General features: G+C 39.6%; 1 protein-coding gene across 3 annotated transcripts in view; it reads right to left on the bottom strand.

The window, feature by feature from the left end:
* The window catches only part of LOC124613181 (peptide transporter family 1), a 341,779-nt gene that overhangs the window by 73,590 nt on the left and 250,103 nt on the right, over positions 1 to 18,086 (bottom strand). For all 3 annotated transcript variants that reach the window (XM_047141820.1, XM_047141821.1, XM_047141822.1), the window contains one exon: positions 15,348 to 15,430. In XM_047141820.1, coding sequence (XP_046997776.1) covers positions 15,348 to 15,430 — 83 coding nt within the window. The remainder of the gene's footprint in view (positions 1 to 15,347; positions 15,431 to 18,086) is intronic.

Raw genomic sequence — 18,086 nt, 5'->3', positions numbered from 1 at the left:
TACCTCAACCACTGATGTAACATGTTGCAGCTTTACAGATGCCTACTATTTCTGCCTGCAGGTGACAGCTGAAAAAGCCCTGCCAGTTGTCAGGAATCTTCTTTTGCCTTAACTATAACGTGAAACAGACATCTAGTGTGCAGTGTCAGTACTGAGTGAGAAAGCAAGAGCTTTTCCTTCCTCTGTCACTTATTTCCTTCCCCTGCAGCAGTGTTTACTGGGAATGTCTTTATTCCTAAACTTCTTACTCTGTTAGCAATCAATAAATATTGAACAAAAAGTACAAGAGTCAGTTCATTAACAGAAAAGCAAGATTGCAATTTTATAAATGAACATCAGCTGAAAATACAACTGGAAAAATAACGAATGTGTTTGTAACAGGAGCTTCTTTTGCTAATTAAGATTTTCACGTAAAACATGCTAACCAACCAAACATTGGAAAAAAATTTTTTTTTACAGAATTACCATTAATGATAGTTATGAGAATGATCACTCTGGAAGTTTCCATAATGATAGTGTTCTGTGCATTCTATCGATATCTTCCAAGACACAAACTACGGCAGCATATGTTGCATTCTATTGTGACATGTCACATCATGATGATGCTGTAAGAAATTATGGAAAGGTCTCCACTGCTATGTTTCATATGGTGTTCAGCTGCTCTCAGAATTGAGATTAAATGGGAGTATTTCTGTAAAATGACAATTTCAAATAATTTGAAAATGGACTTAGGGTGTGTGAACCAGTGTTGAGTGATTAAATTTGGTGTTTAGAGCTGTTATATATCAATACCCAAGTTTGGTTCAGTGAATTCATACTGTTTCTTGAAACTGACATCAGTAGTGTACACATATAAATATGGGCAATGGGGAGCTGTGCAGTCACAAATGGAAATGAAAGAAGCGATACAACTGCAACAAAGCTGTTCAGGCAGTTCAGCTCATCTAACATTTTGTACTGACAATCAAACATTCATTTAATATGCACAGATATAAGAAACACCAGTAAATTTTCTTTACTGTGTTTTTTAGGCTGAATTTGAGTGGTGATAATGTTATACACAGAATACTATCACTGACGGTCATTTTCACATATTTTTTTCACCACAACACAAACAGAAATGTGGATTCACTTTGAGGATACTTCTGTGCTGCCTACAGCCAGGAGAGAACAAATGAAGCATGTGATACAGGACTAAGAGAGCAAGATAAACAAAGGGCCAAGTGGTTCACTTATTCATTCATTATATTATGTGGAACAAGTGAAGCTTATATTAACAGGCAAGAGTAGCCATTATAGGCCGTTTGTGTGAAGTATAGTGTTAGCAAATTATGGCTAGTGGGAATTCCCTCACACAAAATATTAAAAACATATCTAAAGAACCATAAAAAAGTTATCTGTGATGCCGAAGAAATGTCCAGTATAGAAGAAGTCCAGGTAGGTGTTCCACAGGGATCTGTACTGGGCGTTTTCTGTTCCTAATAACTACTGATGATTTGCCAACAGCTGTAAAGTCAATGACATTGCTATATGCAGATGATACAATTTTTATTTACAGTAGTAATGATTTCAGTAATCTTCAGTAATCTTAAAACTACAGTAGTCTTAAAACAAGCAGCCTATTTGTTAAAAGCAAATGGATTCTTGCTGAATCAAATCATAATCCAGCAGATGGTTTTTACCCTTAAGAAAAGCTTCTAAAAGACGATCCAAGCTGTTTTTAGTTCTTGGGAGTACCGTCAAATGGGGTGATTTCAGACACTGGGGCAAATTCAGACAGTATGGCTTATTTGCTCTTTGCCACTGCATAGAAACAAATAGTTACTTATTTTAACATCTGTGCATCAGTTATTTTAAGCACAAGATTGCATTAATTGCTTTCCACAACTTTTATTTTGCATCAATTGTTTCCCTAGGTGAATAATTGATGAACAGTCTCAGTGTTGAAAATCCATGCATTATCGTAAAGTGGAAACTTTCTATTGTTGTGCTGAGTGGGAAGTTATTGTAACTGTAATTGTCAATGAGCTCAGTAGCTAACAGCATTCAGACAATTTCTGTACAAGTTTGTCGAGTTTCTCATGCAAGGTTATAAAATAATGACAGTTTTTGTAAAACTGTGTACTGTGTGGGGTGATTTCGGACAACGTCAAGAATGTATAAGAGCAGGAGAGGTGCTACAGTATGGTGTAATTATGACCCAGAACTTTTAGATAAAGCTGTTCATGATATTCAGAGTGGTAAATTATCATACAGAAAAGCATGTGATTTGTATGGTATACCTAAATCAACCCTACAAAATAAAATGCAGGAAGCACATCTGAAAAGAATGGGAGGACAGCCAGTGCCAAATAAAGAAGAAGAAAAAATAATGAAGCAAGGTATCTTGAGGGCTGCACATTGGGGATTTCCTTTCACTAAATTGGATATTAGATATTTAGTTAAAGGCTAGCTTGATAAATCTGCCTGAAAAGAGAAGAAATTTTGTAATAATTTGCCAGGAGAAGAATGGGTGCATTTATTCATCAAATGACAGTCAGAAGATCTTTCCGTTTGCTTAAGCGAAAATATTAAACGAGCTCGTGCGGAAGTGAACAAAGAGACTGTTAACATGTTTTTTTCCAATACCAAGGCAAAGCTGGAAAATCTCCCACCTAGCAACATGATCAACCATGATGAAACCAACATTTCAGATGATCCAGGGAAGCAGCAGATAATTACAAAATGGGGGAGCAAGCATGCTGAAAAAGTGATGGACTCATCAAAATCTAGTGTGTCAATAATGATGGCAGCTAGTGCTGATGGTAAACTGCTTCCTCCATACATCCTTTACAAATCAGAGCATTTGTGGGACACGTGGCAAGAAGGTGGACCACAAGGAACCCGTTTCAATAGGAACAAAAGTGGATGGTTTGCCCTTCCAGTATTTGAAGACTGGCTCTTTACAATCGCTGTGCCCTCTTTGAAGAGGCAGTCATGATTGGAGACAACTTATCCAGTCACGTGTCTCTATGTGTTATTGAAGACTGCGAGTGGAACAATATTTTATTTCATTCATTCTCCTCCCCCCCCCCCCCCCCTCCCATAGCACGCACCTCCTCCAACTTCTTGATGTAAGCTTCTTCAGGTCAATGAAAGCAGTGTGGCGAGCTGTATTAACTGATTGGAAAAAACAAAACACACTCATGGGACTATTTCCAAGGATGCCTTCCCATCTCCTCTGAAGCAGACACTGACTAAGATTTCAGCAAACTTCAAGGAAAACATAAGGGGTGGATTTTATGCCATGGGCCTAATACCTTTTGATCCAGATCATGTCTTACAAAAATTGCCTGATAATGAGGAGAGAAGGCAAAGCAACACAGACGCATGGTCTTCAACTTTTGAAGAGATGCTCAAATAAATTTTTTATCCTCAAAATAAGCTTGGTAGCTCCCACCACTGCTGCAAACTAGACGTTAAACCTGGAAAATCTATCACTGGCCGAGATTTTCAAGGAAACGAAAACAGTGCTGAAACAAGTGACAGTGCTTCTAGCAGTAGTGAAAGTGAAAACGACACATCATCCAATGAAGTTTTAGTGCTGAAAGAAGAGGCTTTTCTTGTTGCAGAGTACAAATATAAATGTGGAAACAAGGAGCAAACAAGGCAGTATGTTGGAGTGGCCACAAATGTTGGTGCTATGGAAGTAAGTGTGAAATTCTTGCACCCACACGAGAACAGTAAAAACATATTCGTGTTTCCTAATGTCCCCGATGAAAAGACAATACAAAAATTGCAAATTTCGAGAATACTTCCCACACCATTTGAGAAGAGAGGAATGTTCATTTTTCGAGAAGATGTGCTTTAGACTCAAAGACAATCGTTTATTTTAAGTGTTTGCAACTTAATTTAGAAAGAGGAGTCAGAAAAATTATTTTGACCTTTTAGTTAAATTACTTTGTTTTTTTTCTGCCTTTCAGTTAAGAATTGTAAAAAAAAATTTTATTTAAATTCTTGCAAAATAAAAACTTATCTGTAATATATAAAATTCATTATATCATTCCATATTGCTTATTCGTAACAAAGGGCTGCCTTAAAATGTGTAAAAATGTCAACAAAATCAAATAAGAAGCATTTAGAATTTTACAAAAGGCAGTAACTGTCCAAATTCACCCTCTATATACTGTAACTTCAGACAGAGATTTAAAAAACACATATGTCTGGAATCACCCCAATCCATGGGGTGACTTCGGCCACTTTATTTAACTGCCTCAGATAAATATACCTACACATACACTTTCTGGTTCTGGGATATTTTATTCGTTACACATATACCCTACCGCTTCAATAACAATCAATTTAATTTAACAATATATACGAAAGTTACAATCAAAATAACAACAAAATCATCCAAAATGTTTAGATGATAAATTATGTTGAGGTCAACATGTGGAATCCATTAGTGGTAAGTTGTGAAGAGCAGTTTATTTGTTAAGGCAACTTTGCAGAGAAACTTTACATTGTTATGGCAGAAGACAGAATAGAGGCATTCATACTCCAGACCACAGACTGTCAAAATCACTTAAAGCTGTGAGCTCATGAAACACAAATTATTTAATAAGCTCCCACAATCTGTAAAAGAATTATTAGAATGACTGTTCAAACAAATACTGCAGGACTGGTTAGTTGTCCACCCATTATGTGAAAAAAGCAATTTATCAACAGTAATATAATACTGGAACATTAATAAAAAGACTGTTGTTTCTTTTAAATTATCAGTTTTTTTATGTGTGTGATGCTGGTTATGCACATTAGGAGAAAAAGAACTACTGTGAGGGAAAAACTACTACTATCCTACTATTTGGCTCTTGTTTTCATCTACTACAGCAAACAAACAGTTGTTTATATAGTGGAAAAGTCAAGATATGTTTAAGATAAACATTAGAGTTACACTGTATTTAAACTTCCTAGTCCACATATCCTGATATATTGTGAAAGGAGTTGTTAAAGAGGTATCCTTTTTAGCTTGTTTTTGAGTATCTGGAGATTTTCAATTTTATTTCTAATGTAACATGTTATAAATTTTTATACCAGCATATACATACAGTCTTTTATTGTTATAAATTCATAGCCTGTTCCTTTCAAGCCCACACTCTTGTTCCTCATAAGCAACAAACAATAAGAAAAGTTTCATTAAAAGTTTTACTTCAGACAGCAGCTTTCTGTCAGATATGTAAACTTAATGAAAATATTAAGGGCAAAAGACTCTAGCTAAGGTTTTGGCTTAATATGAACATACCAGTAAAATGTTGTTGCCAAGTATACTGTTGTGACAGTGCCACGATATTCAAAAGTGCCGCTACGTTAGTACGCGAACACGGCGATAGAGGCGCTCCGCAGCTCGGCCGAGCGCGGGAGCGCCACCTGGCTATGAATGGCGCCGGCCGCATGTCACGGCATGGCAGTCGAATGACAGATATGGAGTTAGTAACATGTAACCCGCTAGTGTTTCTACTTTTGTATATCCACGCAATTTATTAGTGATTAAAGGTTACAACACTTTTTGGCGACGAGGATGGGATATTTTTTTTCCTGCATTGTGGAATTGTGTGTTTGTGTCGGGGCTGACATGGAACAGCTTATGCACACGCTTATTGAACAACAAACACAGCTGACGGCTGCTATTCAGGCGTTGTCGACGTCGCTGACTCATTGTCTGTCTTCCTCTTCTCCGCCTCCGTTCCCTCCTTATGACGAGGCTGCTGAAGACTGGGAGGATTATGAGAAGCGTTTGCGGCAACACTTCTTGGCTTTCGGCGTTGTCGATGTTCCTATGTGTAAGTCGTTATTTCTCTCTTGGATTTCCCCACGGATCTATCAGCTGCTATCTCAGTTAGCCCCTCTGCGGGAACCTGCCTCTCTGTCCTTCCAAGAAATGTGTGACTTATTGTTCAACTATTACCGAAAAAACACCCATGTCGTTGCCGCCCGTGTGGCGTTCTACCGGTGTCATAAACAGCCCCATCAATCTTACCGGGCTTGGGCGGCGGAACTACACGGTCTGAGTCGGAAATGTCAGTTTGTCATGGACACTCATCATGAGTCTTACGCTGATTCAATGGTTAAGGACGCTATTTTACGGCTTGCTCCTGATAAAGAAGTTCGGCAACGTGCCTCACAATTGCCAAACCCGTCGTTGTCGGAAGTTCTCAGCATCGCTCAATCGTTTGAAGTGTCTCACGCTGCTGGTGCGCAAATAGACGCGTGGTGTGATGTAGGCGTTGTACAAACAACTTTCGATGCACACAATTTGCCTGTTTCACAGGGAAACGACGATGTGGCGGCGGTGCACTCGCGTCAACAACGTCGTGTTGGGCCGCCACGCTCGCAGCGAAAACAGCAACCACAGAAGCAGGTTCGTTCCGCCCTTCCTTCTTGTCCACGTTGTTTCGTACAGCATGACAGAGCCGCGTGTCCAAAACGTTGGGCCACGTGTAATTCATGTAGGAAAAAAGGCCACATTGCTTCTGTGTGTCAGTCCCCTAAAGTTCCTGTCGACGAGGACGAGGCATCGGACATGGATGTTAACTGTGTGTTTTCTCAAACGAATAAGTTGTTTGTTACTGTTCGTGTTCTGGATAAAGACATTCGCATGCAAGTGGACACTGGCTCTGCAGTAGCTCTCATTAATTCTCGCACGTATTTGGAGTTGGGCTCCCCTCCCTTGTCTCCAGTTACGCAAAATCTACGAACTTATAATAAGCAGAAAATTCCTATTGTTGGCCAGTTTGATGCTTCCACTGCCTACAAGTCTGTTGTTAGGCCCCTCACGTTTTATGTGGTGGATCTTGCGGGCACTGGAAACCTGTTCGGTTATGATGCTTTCCAGTTGTTTAGGTTCTCCATTGATGATGATGTGCACCTCATATCTGAGGACATTCCGTATCAACAGCTGGATGGCTTGTGTTCTGAATTCTCGTCCGTGTTCTCTGCTGGTCTGGGTCGGGCCAAGGATTTTGAAGCCCACATTACTCTTAAACCTACGGCTCGCCCTAAGTTTTTCTGGGCACGCCCTATTCTGATGGCGTTGCGTGCACCTGTCAAAGCTGAGATAGACAGGTTAACAGCTTCGGGGATTCTCCTTCCTGTTACCTCCAGCGAATGGGCATCGCCCATCGTGGTGGTTTCTAAACCAAATGGGAGTCTGCGATTGTGTGGTGATTTTAAAGCCACTGTCAACGCTCAAAGCCTCATTGACACTTATCCTCTTCCCCGTCCTGAGGAGTTATTTACCAAGCTCGCTGGGGGCCAGTTCTTTTCCAAACTTGACTTATCGGAGGCGTACCATCAGTTGCCGTTGGATGCATCTTCCAAGGAATTTCTCATCATCAACACTCCCTGTGGGTTGTATCAGTACCAGCGGTTACCATTTGGCGTCGCTAGCGCGCCGGCCATTTTTCAGCGGTTTTTGGAACAGCTCACGGCTTCCGTTCCCGGCTGCATCAACTACCTGGATGACATTGTTGTCACGGGGGCCTCCACTGAGGAGCACCTTCGCAATTTGCGTTCACTGTTTCAGGTTCTGCATTCACTGGGTTGAAGTGCAATCTGGACAAGTCACAGTTCTTCCAACCCTCCGTTGTGTATCTTGGTTTCCACTTGTCCCGTGAGGGTATACGTCCTCTACGACAGCACGTTGCGGCCATTACCGCTCTACCCCGGCCATCTACGGTCAAAGAACTTCAGGCGTTTCTAGGCAAGGTTGCTTATTATCACAAATTCATTCCTTCTGCGGCGGCGGTAGCTCATCATCTGCATCGGCTGTTACGTAAAAACGTTCCTTTCTGTTGGTCCGCCGAGTGTGAGTAGGCTTTTGTCCGCCTGAAGGCTCAATTGCAGTCGGCGCCTTGTCTTGCCACATTCCGTCTGGGTCAGCACTTGGTTCTGGCGACTGACACGTCACAGTATGGCCTAGGGGCTGTTCTCGCCCATCGGTATGAGGATGGGTCGGAACGACCCATCGCCTACGCTTCCAAGACCCTCAACGATGCCCAACAGCGTTACTCTCAAATCGAAAAGGAGGCGCTCGCTATCATTTATGCTCTAAAAAAGTGTTATAACCTTTAATCACTAATAAATTGCGTGGAAATACAAAAGTAGAAACACTAGCGGGTTACATGTTACTAACTCCGTATCTGTCATTCAACTGCCGTGCCGTGACATGCGGCCGGCGCCGTTCATAGCCAGGTGGTGCTCCCGCGCTCGGCCGAGCTGCGGAGCGCCTCTATCGCCTTGTTCGCGTACTAACGTAGCGGCACTTTTGAATGTCATGGCACTGTCACAACACTATTCTCGCGACTGGGGCCGGTTCCGGCGTACTCGGAAGCGGTAGCGACGGCGGCTTCTCCGGGACCCATCTCTCTGGAGCACACCCCCAGGTCCACGACACCTATGGATGCTGCTCCGGAGTTTTCACCCATCATCTCGTCCAGGAGGCACATTCCACGCGCAAGCTTCCGTCCTGGACATTTTTGACCATACTCTCGTGTTTCTCCGCGGGATCTTCTCGGGGCCTCCCAAGAGGCCATGGATGTCTCCGCACTGTCCGTGTCTCCAAGGAAGTGAGTGTTTTTTTTTTTCAAGGGGGGAAAAGTGTTGTGACAGTGCCATGACATTCAAAAATGCCGCTACGTTAGTACGCGAACACGGCGATAGAGGCGCTCCGCAGCTCGGCCGAGTGCGGGAGCGCCACCTGGCTATGAACGGCGCCGGCTGCATGTCACGGCACGGCAGTCGAATGACAGATACGGAGTTAGTAACATGTAACCCGCTAGTGTTTCTCCTTTTGTATATCCACGCAATTTATTAGTGATTAAAGGTTATAACATATACATTGTTTAAGTATGATATTTTCAAATTCTGCTTTAAATTTATTTTCCTCTTGTAACTTTCTGATGTAAATTGGCACTCTGTCATAAAGTTTAAAACTGATATGGGTCACATGCTTTTGTGTGTTGGTTTGTTTCATTCACTGTATGTGGAATGCTGTCCTGTTTTGGGTACTGCGGCTATGAAAGTCAGCATTTGTCTAAAAATCTTCAAGCTTGGCCCAAATACATAAAATACATTTTATGAAATGTATAGTGAGGGTTCTATTAATATTTTAAGCACTCTGAATACAGTTTTGTGCTGTGTCTGGAGGACTGTGCTTTTCTATTCAGATAACCCTCTTCTGTAAAACTTTTGTTTTATTGTTATTTTGTTGTTATATTTATTGATCTCTTTTGTACTAGACAATACAAACAAGTTAGTAGTGTAAAAAATAGGGGAGTGTATCATATGCTGCAATAATTCCAGAGACTCTTGCTAAAAGAGTAAGACCTGCTAATAGAGAGCCATATTTCACAATAGTAATGTGCACAGTATGGCTAGGATATTCTACAGTAGTAAAGATATAGCCTACTTAATCTTGTGATCACTTCAAAGAGCCGAGTGTTATGAATATCCCTAACCTATATATCTATATGCCTTCTCAAATTAAAAAAAGTAGAGAATTTAAATTATTTCAACTTTAGGATGTCTATACATGAACACAACACAAGAACTGGATAATCAGCTGTTATACCCTGCTGTAGACCAGATAAGGGTAAAAAATGCCACAAATTCTAGACCTTAGATTTTTCAATCAACTTACAAAAGTTGGCCCTTTTGTTCAATACAGTAAATTTAAAATTGTTTTAGCAAAGTGGCTTAAGGGGATACGGAATCACCTATCCCCGCAATGTTAATATATGCCTACTATAGGGAACATTTTCTCACAAACTACTGGAGACAGAGAGGTAAAAATTTTACTGTATGTGCATTCATATGTTACAACAATACTGAAACAACAGTTTATTGTCAAAGTATTTTCTTACAGAGATATTGTACATTTATTTTTAAGTAAATTTTTTCCATCGCTTTTTACTAGACTATCACCCCTAAGTCTTTTGTAAATCAAGTAATTAAAAAATCGTTGTTTCAGTATGTTATAGGGACCTATGTCACTATGTCATAAAAATTTCAGACTTCTAGGTTGACCAGTACCTGAGATAATGTTCCTAGATGAAGTAAAAAGTAAACTTACGGGAAACGGAGAAAGAAGATTAAAACATTCCTGATCCGTAGCTAATACCCCCTTCACAGTCTTCATAATCATCTTCAAGTCTTCTTTTGGCACCCCTCTGCACCTGTCTTGCTTTTTTCACTAATGTCTTGATTATATTATCAGCATGCCTTAGTCTGTGCTGATCTAAAAAGAACATAGCACGTACCGTACGGGAACCAACACACATACCCAACTTTTGAAGGAGCTGGCATTTAGTTATATTTCCAAGATTGAAGGTTGCCACAGCATCATACACACCAAAATGTAGTGTATTAATTCTGACAAACACTGTTTTTGGGAGACGATGCCATATCACACTATTCAAGCACTCGTTGGGGTTCTGCGTTTTTCCGTGAAGACATTTCATCAGAAGACTTCTGTCAGCCAGATCTCTGAAAATGGGCTTTATTTCTGCCATGATGGCTGATGGTAGACTGTGGTGGTGAATGTATTTCTCTCCTGTTGTTAGTCCCCTATTGTATTTACACCAGCTGTTTTCACCTTTGGGGCACAAACCATGTTGTGGATGCTCATCCGTGGATGCGGTGTGGAAATATAAAGCCAATATAGCTCTCCTCATTTCTTCAAGATTGCCTGTATTTTGCTTGATTGCAAGGCCATAGCAGTTCTGAATGTGGTCTATTATGGAATCAGTCAATCTTCCTCTGCCATCCAAGGTTTTCCCATCATCTAGTTTTTTCCCTTTCATAACTGATTTTAACCTTCTCAGCCTGGCACCCATTCTCTTCTGCACATGTCCTATACATTCAAGTTTGCTTATATTTACACTGTTCCCATATGGTTTGCTTTCCAAAACTTCTTTGAATGCTTTAGAGTCACCATCTCCCAGATATTTGACATAGCGAACATTATACCACTGTGAAGAGCGATGAAAAATTTTCTTCACCCCAGCAACCTCCATGCCACCACTACTACCATAATAATTAGCAATACAGTCATCACTGTGTTCATTTTTCAGCCTGCCTGTGCACCTACAGTATTTAGACATTATTGCAACATCAATAACCTTGCCAGTATCAACACTAGTTGCTGTTACAACACCATTGTTGGAGGTGTGGCCCCTTTTCTGCCACGTGCCATCAAACGCCACTGTGAGGTCACGACTGCCGTCATTTTCTTCCACTGCTTCTTCCACAGCAACCTGCATTGACTTCTGTGCTACATCTTCAACTGCAGATCCTAGTACATAATTGTAAGCTTCAAACTTTGAAGGTGCACTTGGAAGATTTAGAACACCACATAGCATATCACCAGCTGCTTTGCCCTTACCAATTGCTCGCAATCCATAAACTAACCTAATATTTACACTATAAAGTTCAGTTTTCTTGTATCCATTATTTACAGTTACTGAAACCGAACTTGGAAACTTACAGCTGTATTTACAAACACTGCATATTAAATTAAACTGGGCAGCCAGGCCAACATGGGATTCTACTTTCAGAGAAACGTTTCCATGACATTTTTTGCAGCACAAACTGTTTTCAAGAGCTTCACACAATATATTCGTATCAATGAGTTCAAAAACTTCATTCCCTCTATCAAGTAAATTATATTTCTCTTCCAAATCTCTTAGTTTTTTATGAGAAGCACTGTTTTCATTTGGTGTAAGTTCGTTCGGCAAATCAGTAATAAGTGGATTCACATTTTCCAACAGTGATGATGATGAACTGCTTTGCTTTGCTAATGAATCATTATTTCTTTTCTTTTGCCAGTTCACACGCTTTTTAAATACTTTTGCTTTAGCTCTAGGCATTTTCACTGCGAAAAATGAAGCACTAAATACGAAATAACTCAACAACAACTACTTTCTTATATCACACTGTTTACAAAACAGTCCCGCCACAAAGTCAAAGAGTAACTTGAGGAAACCAGAGAGAAACATTTTCGGGCAACTAGTGTATAAATAGTCGCTGGAAACCGGGATATTTGAATTCATGTCACTTTAAAGGTACTGCCAAAAAGTTCATGGTCAGCCGCGAGAGACGTGTATAACTAAAGCGCAATACCCGATCTCACAAATATATAAAAATAAAATAGTTATAATTGTAGTAGAGCTATGTATGATACGTCATTTTAAAGAGGAAACATGGCAGAATATAATACGCCAATAAAAAAAATTCGATTTTTTAACCCAAAATCCGATTCCGTATCCCCTACGCGAACACGGCGATAGAGGCGCTCCGCAGCTCGGCCGAGCGCGGGAGCGCCACCTGGCTATGAACGGCGCCGGCTGCATGTCACGGCACGGCAGTCGAATGACAGATACGGAGTTAGTAACATGTAACCCGCTAGTGTTTCTCCTTTTGTATATCCACGCAATTTATTAGTGATTAAAGGTTATAACATATACATTGTTTAAGTATGATATTTTCAAATTCTGCTTTAAATTTATTTTCCTCTTGTAACTTTCTGATGTAAATTGGCACTCTGTCATAAAGTTTAAAACTGATATGGGTCACATGCTTTTGTGTGTTGGTTTGTTTCATTCACTGTATGTGGAATGCTGTCCTGTTTTGGGTACTGCGGCTATGAAAGTCAGCATTTGTCTAAAAATCTTCAAGCTTGGCCCAAATACATAAAATACATTTTATGAAATGTATAGTGAGGGTTCTATTAATATTTTAAGCACTCTGAATACAGTTTTGTGCTGTGTCTGGAGGACTGTGCTTTTCTATTCAGATAACCCTCTTCTGTAAAACTTTTGTTTTATTGTTATTTTGTTGTTATATTTATTGATCTCTTTTGTACTAGACAATACAAACAAGTTAGTAGTGTAAAAAATAGGGGAGTGTATCATATGCTGCAATAATTCCAGAGACTCTTGCTAAAAGAGTAAGACCTGCTAATAGAGAGCCATATTTCACAATAGTAATGTGCACAGTATGGCTAGGATATTCTACAGTAGTAAAGATATAGCCTACTTAATCTTGTGATCACTTCAAAGAGCCGAGTGTTATGAATATCCCTAACCTATATATCTATATGCCTTCTCAAATTAAAAAAAGTAGAGAATTTAAATTATTTCAACTTTAGGATGTCTATACATGAACACAACACAAGAACTGGATAATCAGCTGTTATACCCTGCTGTAGACCAGATAAGGGTAAAAAATGCCACAAATTCTAGACCTTAGATTTTTCAATCAACTTACAAAAGTTGGCCCTTTTGTTCAATACAGTACATTTAAAATTGTTTTAGCAAAGTGGCTTAAGGAAAAAAGCATACTATTCCATAAAAAGATTATGAGAAATCAGATTTAAGTGACAAAGATCTGCCTAAGTACTGTCATACTAATTTGTAACAAATTGTCAGTTAAAGGGTTCCTGCATACATAATTTTCACATTATATGCAACAATCTGTTGCTGAAGTGAGTATCATGAAATGTTATGTACCTTATGTCTCTTAGCTTTATATGTAAATATTTACATCAATAATACCTAAAATTTTGTAAGGTGAATGAACTGTATTACAAGAACTTTATTACAAGTCTTCAGCATAAGCGAGCAAATATAATATCATCTGTGACCGCTGTGGAAAATTATATGTAGTCTGTTGGGATGAGCTGTGGTATTCAAGTAATGTGAACATGAGAGAACCAAGGGACTACAAAATACGTATTTGACCTCTGAGTGCATTATAAAGCTGAAAACAAGTTAGTAATAAATGAAAATTATTGCCAAACTTCAAAAAAGTATACCTTCTCTTCTAAATTTTACTATTTTTCAAAGCACTGATGAATAATGCAGTGAACTTTGCTATTCATTTCAGCTGTGAGTGGAATTCTCTATAGTTTACATAGCTATTCATTGTGGCCATTAGTAGAAGTCACTAAACCATGAGATGATGCTTGTAAGCATGACTGAGCTAAGAGCTGAAATCATACTCGTGCAATACTGAAGTTTCTATTTTGTACTTATAGAACACTAACAGCAAATCTAATTTCTGTACAGGAGAGTGTGCTAAATAAAAACACAAGCATCAGCCACACTGGGATCAAATGATACACTGTGACATTCACAAGCACAACACAAAACGGGGGAAAAATTTCCACCAAGACTCTGCAACTCTCACAAAAATGCATAGGAGAGTAACTGAGTCAGGAATAAAAGTATATGACAAGCTTCCCATCCATATAAAAAAATTTATAACATGCAGATATTCAAAAGGAAACTAAAAACATTCCTCAGAGAACAAATTTATTATAAAATGAATGAATTCCTGGAGTAATAAGGCATCATTTTGAGTAAAAATAGAGGAAAAAAAACTTTGCTTACTTCAGGAAGACAAAATTGTGTGCTCCTAACATAAATTATGGTGATAAAATGTAAATTTATTTCTATCTTAGGTTAAAATGTGTTCTACCATTTATTCTACATTATTATGTGTTCATTTAAACTTACTCGCGTAATGAAGATAAAAAAATCATAATGACAAAATGTAAATTTCATTATCTAATTGTGGCACTGGGATAAAAATGTGTACTTCCATTCATTCTAATATTGTAAGCATCACTCACATATTTTTGTATTATTTCCCTCGACTATATTACTAGTAGACCCTTTGAACAATATGTAATCAACAGGACCAAATGAAAAAATCAAATCAGATCAGTGCCCTAGGAGTTTTGAATTATGATTACTATCCTCTGAATACTTAAACTGACTTGCAATTTGTTACCTGTATGCTTAGAATGGTCTAATTTCTTAGGACTGACTGAATGATTCATCTATAATCATCCAAGCACTAAAGCTGCAGGCAATATCTGGACTAAAGAGTGTAGAGCTGTAGCATATACTACACAGTCTGTCTTATTTACCAGATTTGATCATCCATTCATCAAGCCTGTGGGTACGTAGAACCATTGGATCTACACCCCTCCCGCCCCCCTCCCCAATAATATTGCTGCCATACCACAACAAGAACAACTGTATCTTTGCTAAGTGACTTCTCTGTAGTATGCGCTCTATGCTACACACACTGTGTATATACTATGAAAATAAAAGTATTCATAGTACGTGAAGGGAATGGGAATGATTTATCACTGTAATTACCACGTCTCCTCCCCATTATTTACAAGCCTATCAATACCTGTTACAGTAGTCCAGAAAATGACCTTTGTGACAAATCCAGATGAACTTAAAAGAGAAATGAAGTTATCAAGTTAAAGCAAAAATGAATAAAATAGATATACTTACGGTAATACATTTTGAAACTTTTAAAACCACATTTCCTTCTGGCTTCTTTATGACATAAAGTGATTTTCCAACCAGGAAGACAACTGCAAAACAGTATGACAGTTAAACAACTTATATAGTAACATTTGCTAAGGCTTTTACAGAATGTGTTAGAAATATATAATGTTTTTATCCCATTGAAAATGCCAATGTGATTATAACATAAAATAAGGGAAAAGCAGCCACTCACCTAGAGTGACCTGATGTGTGGTGCATGGGAACACGCAACAGGAAACTATTTCCACACTACCTTTTGAGCTCTTGTGCTTTCTCGTGGCAACTGTGGGTGTGCACATTTGAGTGACTGTGTGTGAATGTCTGTATTTGTGCTACAGAGAAAAGAGCAGCTCAAAGCTAGTGTGAATATTGTTTACTGTTACATGTTTCTATGCACCACACATCATTCTGCTATAGGTGAGTGGTTGCCTTTCCCTTATTTTATGTGTTGTTCCTTCCAGGAATCTCCGTCGTCATTCAGCATGAATATTGTGACTCAGAATGAGATAATGGAAAAAAAAATCCTTTCAAATACTTGTGAACTAAGCATTCTGAAACTCATTGGAATGGCGACTGTGTCCAAGTGCTTGCTGGTGAGCACTTAAAAAGGGCCAGCTCTCAAACATGATACAAATGAGCATTACAGCATAATTTTCTTGTACATACTTTCCATAAAGCACACTAACTTGTACAACTATTGTTCAAAATATTCATCAGAAATGTGCAGACAACAGTTTCAAATACAAAATTAACTTTGTTGCATAGTTCATAGCTGGATGTCAAAACACACACACACACACACACACACACACACACACACACACACACACACACACACAAAAACTGCAGTCTAAGGCAACTGTAGGCTACAGGCTATTTGGAACAGCCTTTTTGTTGTGCCTATCAGTGACTCAGGATCACCATTATGTTGTGAGATGCATAAAGTGTAATTTATACATGGCGATGTATGCAGACAATGTAGTGCCTTTCCATGTTGGTTTTACACGTGCTTGTCAGTGACATGTAGCTAGGCACACAACCAAATAAAAATCTCATGACAGCCTGTTATGGACTGTGTTTACATTTATTAAACATCTGATGGCTGTGGATCTCCACAAATACTAAATTTTAGTGGGAAATGGCACATGCTGGAGATAACGTAGGGACATGAATTGTTAGTATGTGACAGGAAAGAGGAAGGGGAAACCATTGGATGGAGGGTGTGGGGACAGTGGGTTCAAGGAGATGGGGGCCAGAATGGTTATGAGAGTGAAGGCTGTCTTTCAAGGATAATTGCCATCTGTGGAGATCAGAAAAGCTGGAAGTGGAGGGAAGGATCCATCCAGATGGCTCAGGTTGTGAAGACGCTCAGCTGCACATCACCCTCACCTGCACAGTGCCACAGCACACATTTCCATGGCACAGTCATCTCAGACTCATCTCTGCTCCCCCTACAAGATACTGTTACTGTCTAATCCTGACTATATACTCCATATTTCTTAAATTTAAAGTTTTGCCCTACAACACCCAGAAGAGCATTCGAGATAGCACCTCCATGAAGTGTCAAACGTGCTGACATCCTACTCCTGCCTTGGAGCACCACTACACATCATCATCTATCTTACCCACAGTAAACCCTCATGAAAACCCCTCAACACACACAGACCTTGGCTAGTTGACATTTACATTTTTCCACATCCTCCAGAACTCCCTCCTGACACTCCATGAAATTCAGAACCCAAACAAACCCAAAACACTATTGTTAACCAGTTCTTTGCCACCAATCCCTCCAACCGAAGACAACCTAATCCAAACAATGGACCTCACCTCTCCCAGTTCATATCAGCATCCAACTGTGATCCTCCTTCCCTTATCACCTTCCACTCCTTATCATCCTCCATGAATTCCATGCCTCCAATTTGGCCTTACCATCCTCTTCCCAAGAACACTAAACTTTCAGCAGGAGACATAACAGCCACACACAACCTGGAAAAAGATACTGACATAATCATCCTCCTTGCAGGCAAAAGCTCCACCATCACCATGATGAGTTTCTGTGACTACACGGAAGAATGCTTGTATCATCTCATTCAAGAGGTCCAACATAACCTCCAATCCCTACAGAAATCCTCAGAGCCATCCCATAACCTCTTCCAGTCCATCTCCCTCCTCACCCCAATGACACCCCACACACCCATCTTCTATGTGCTCCCATAAGTTCATAAATCTAACAAACCTGGTTGTCCCATTGTAGCTAGTTATTGTGTTCCTATTGAAAGAATTTCCAATCTGGCTGACAAACACCTCCAACCAATTGCCCAAAACCTAGTCTCTCAGATCAGAGATACTAACCACTTCCTTCACTGACTCTCCACCCCTTTACCTCCTGAATAACTACTTGTCTTTGTTGATGCCCTCTCCCTATACACTGACATCTTTCGTTCTTTCATGCCAATGGCCTTGCATTATGTACCACCACCTCTCAACATTCTCCCAATGTTCCCACTACCTCATTCCTCATATACCTTACTAACTATATCCTGACATACAACTAATTCTCCTTTGAGGGGAAGGTATATAAATAAATCTGTGGCACAGCCATGAGTACCCACATAACATAACATAACACCCTGCTATGCCAAACATTTGGTCGGTCATCCAGAGGAAACTTTCCTAGCCTCTAAAAATCCCAAACTCCTCATT

The sequence above is a fragment of the Schistocerca americana genome, chromosome 4 (assembly GCF_021461395.2).
Source record: "Schistocerca americana isolate TAMUIC-IGC-003095 chromosome 4, iqSchAmer2.1, whole genome shotgun sequence".
NCBI lineage: Eukaryota > Metazoa > Arthropoda > Insecta > Orthoptera > Acrididae > Schistocerca > Schistocerca americana.
Note: the sequence above shows the minus strand (reverse complement) of the source record. Positions and strands in the feature narration are given on the sequence as shown.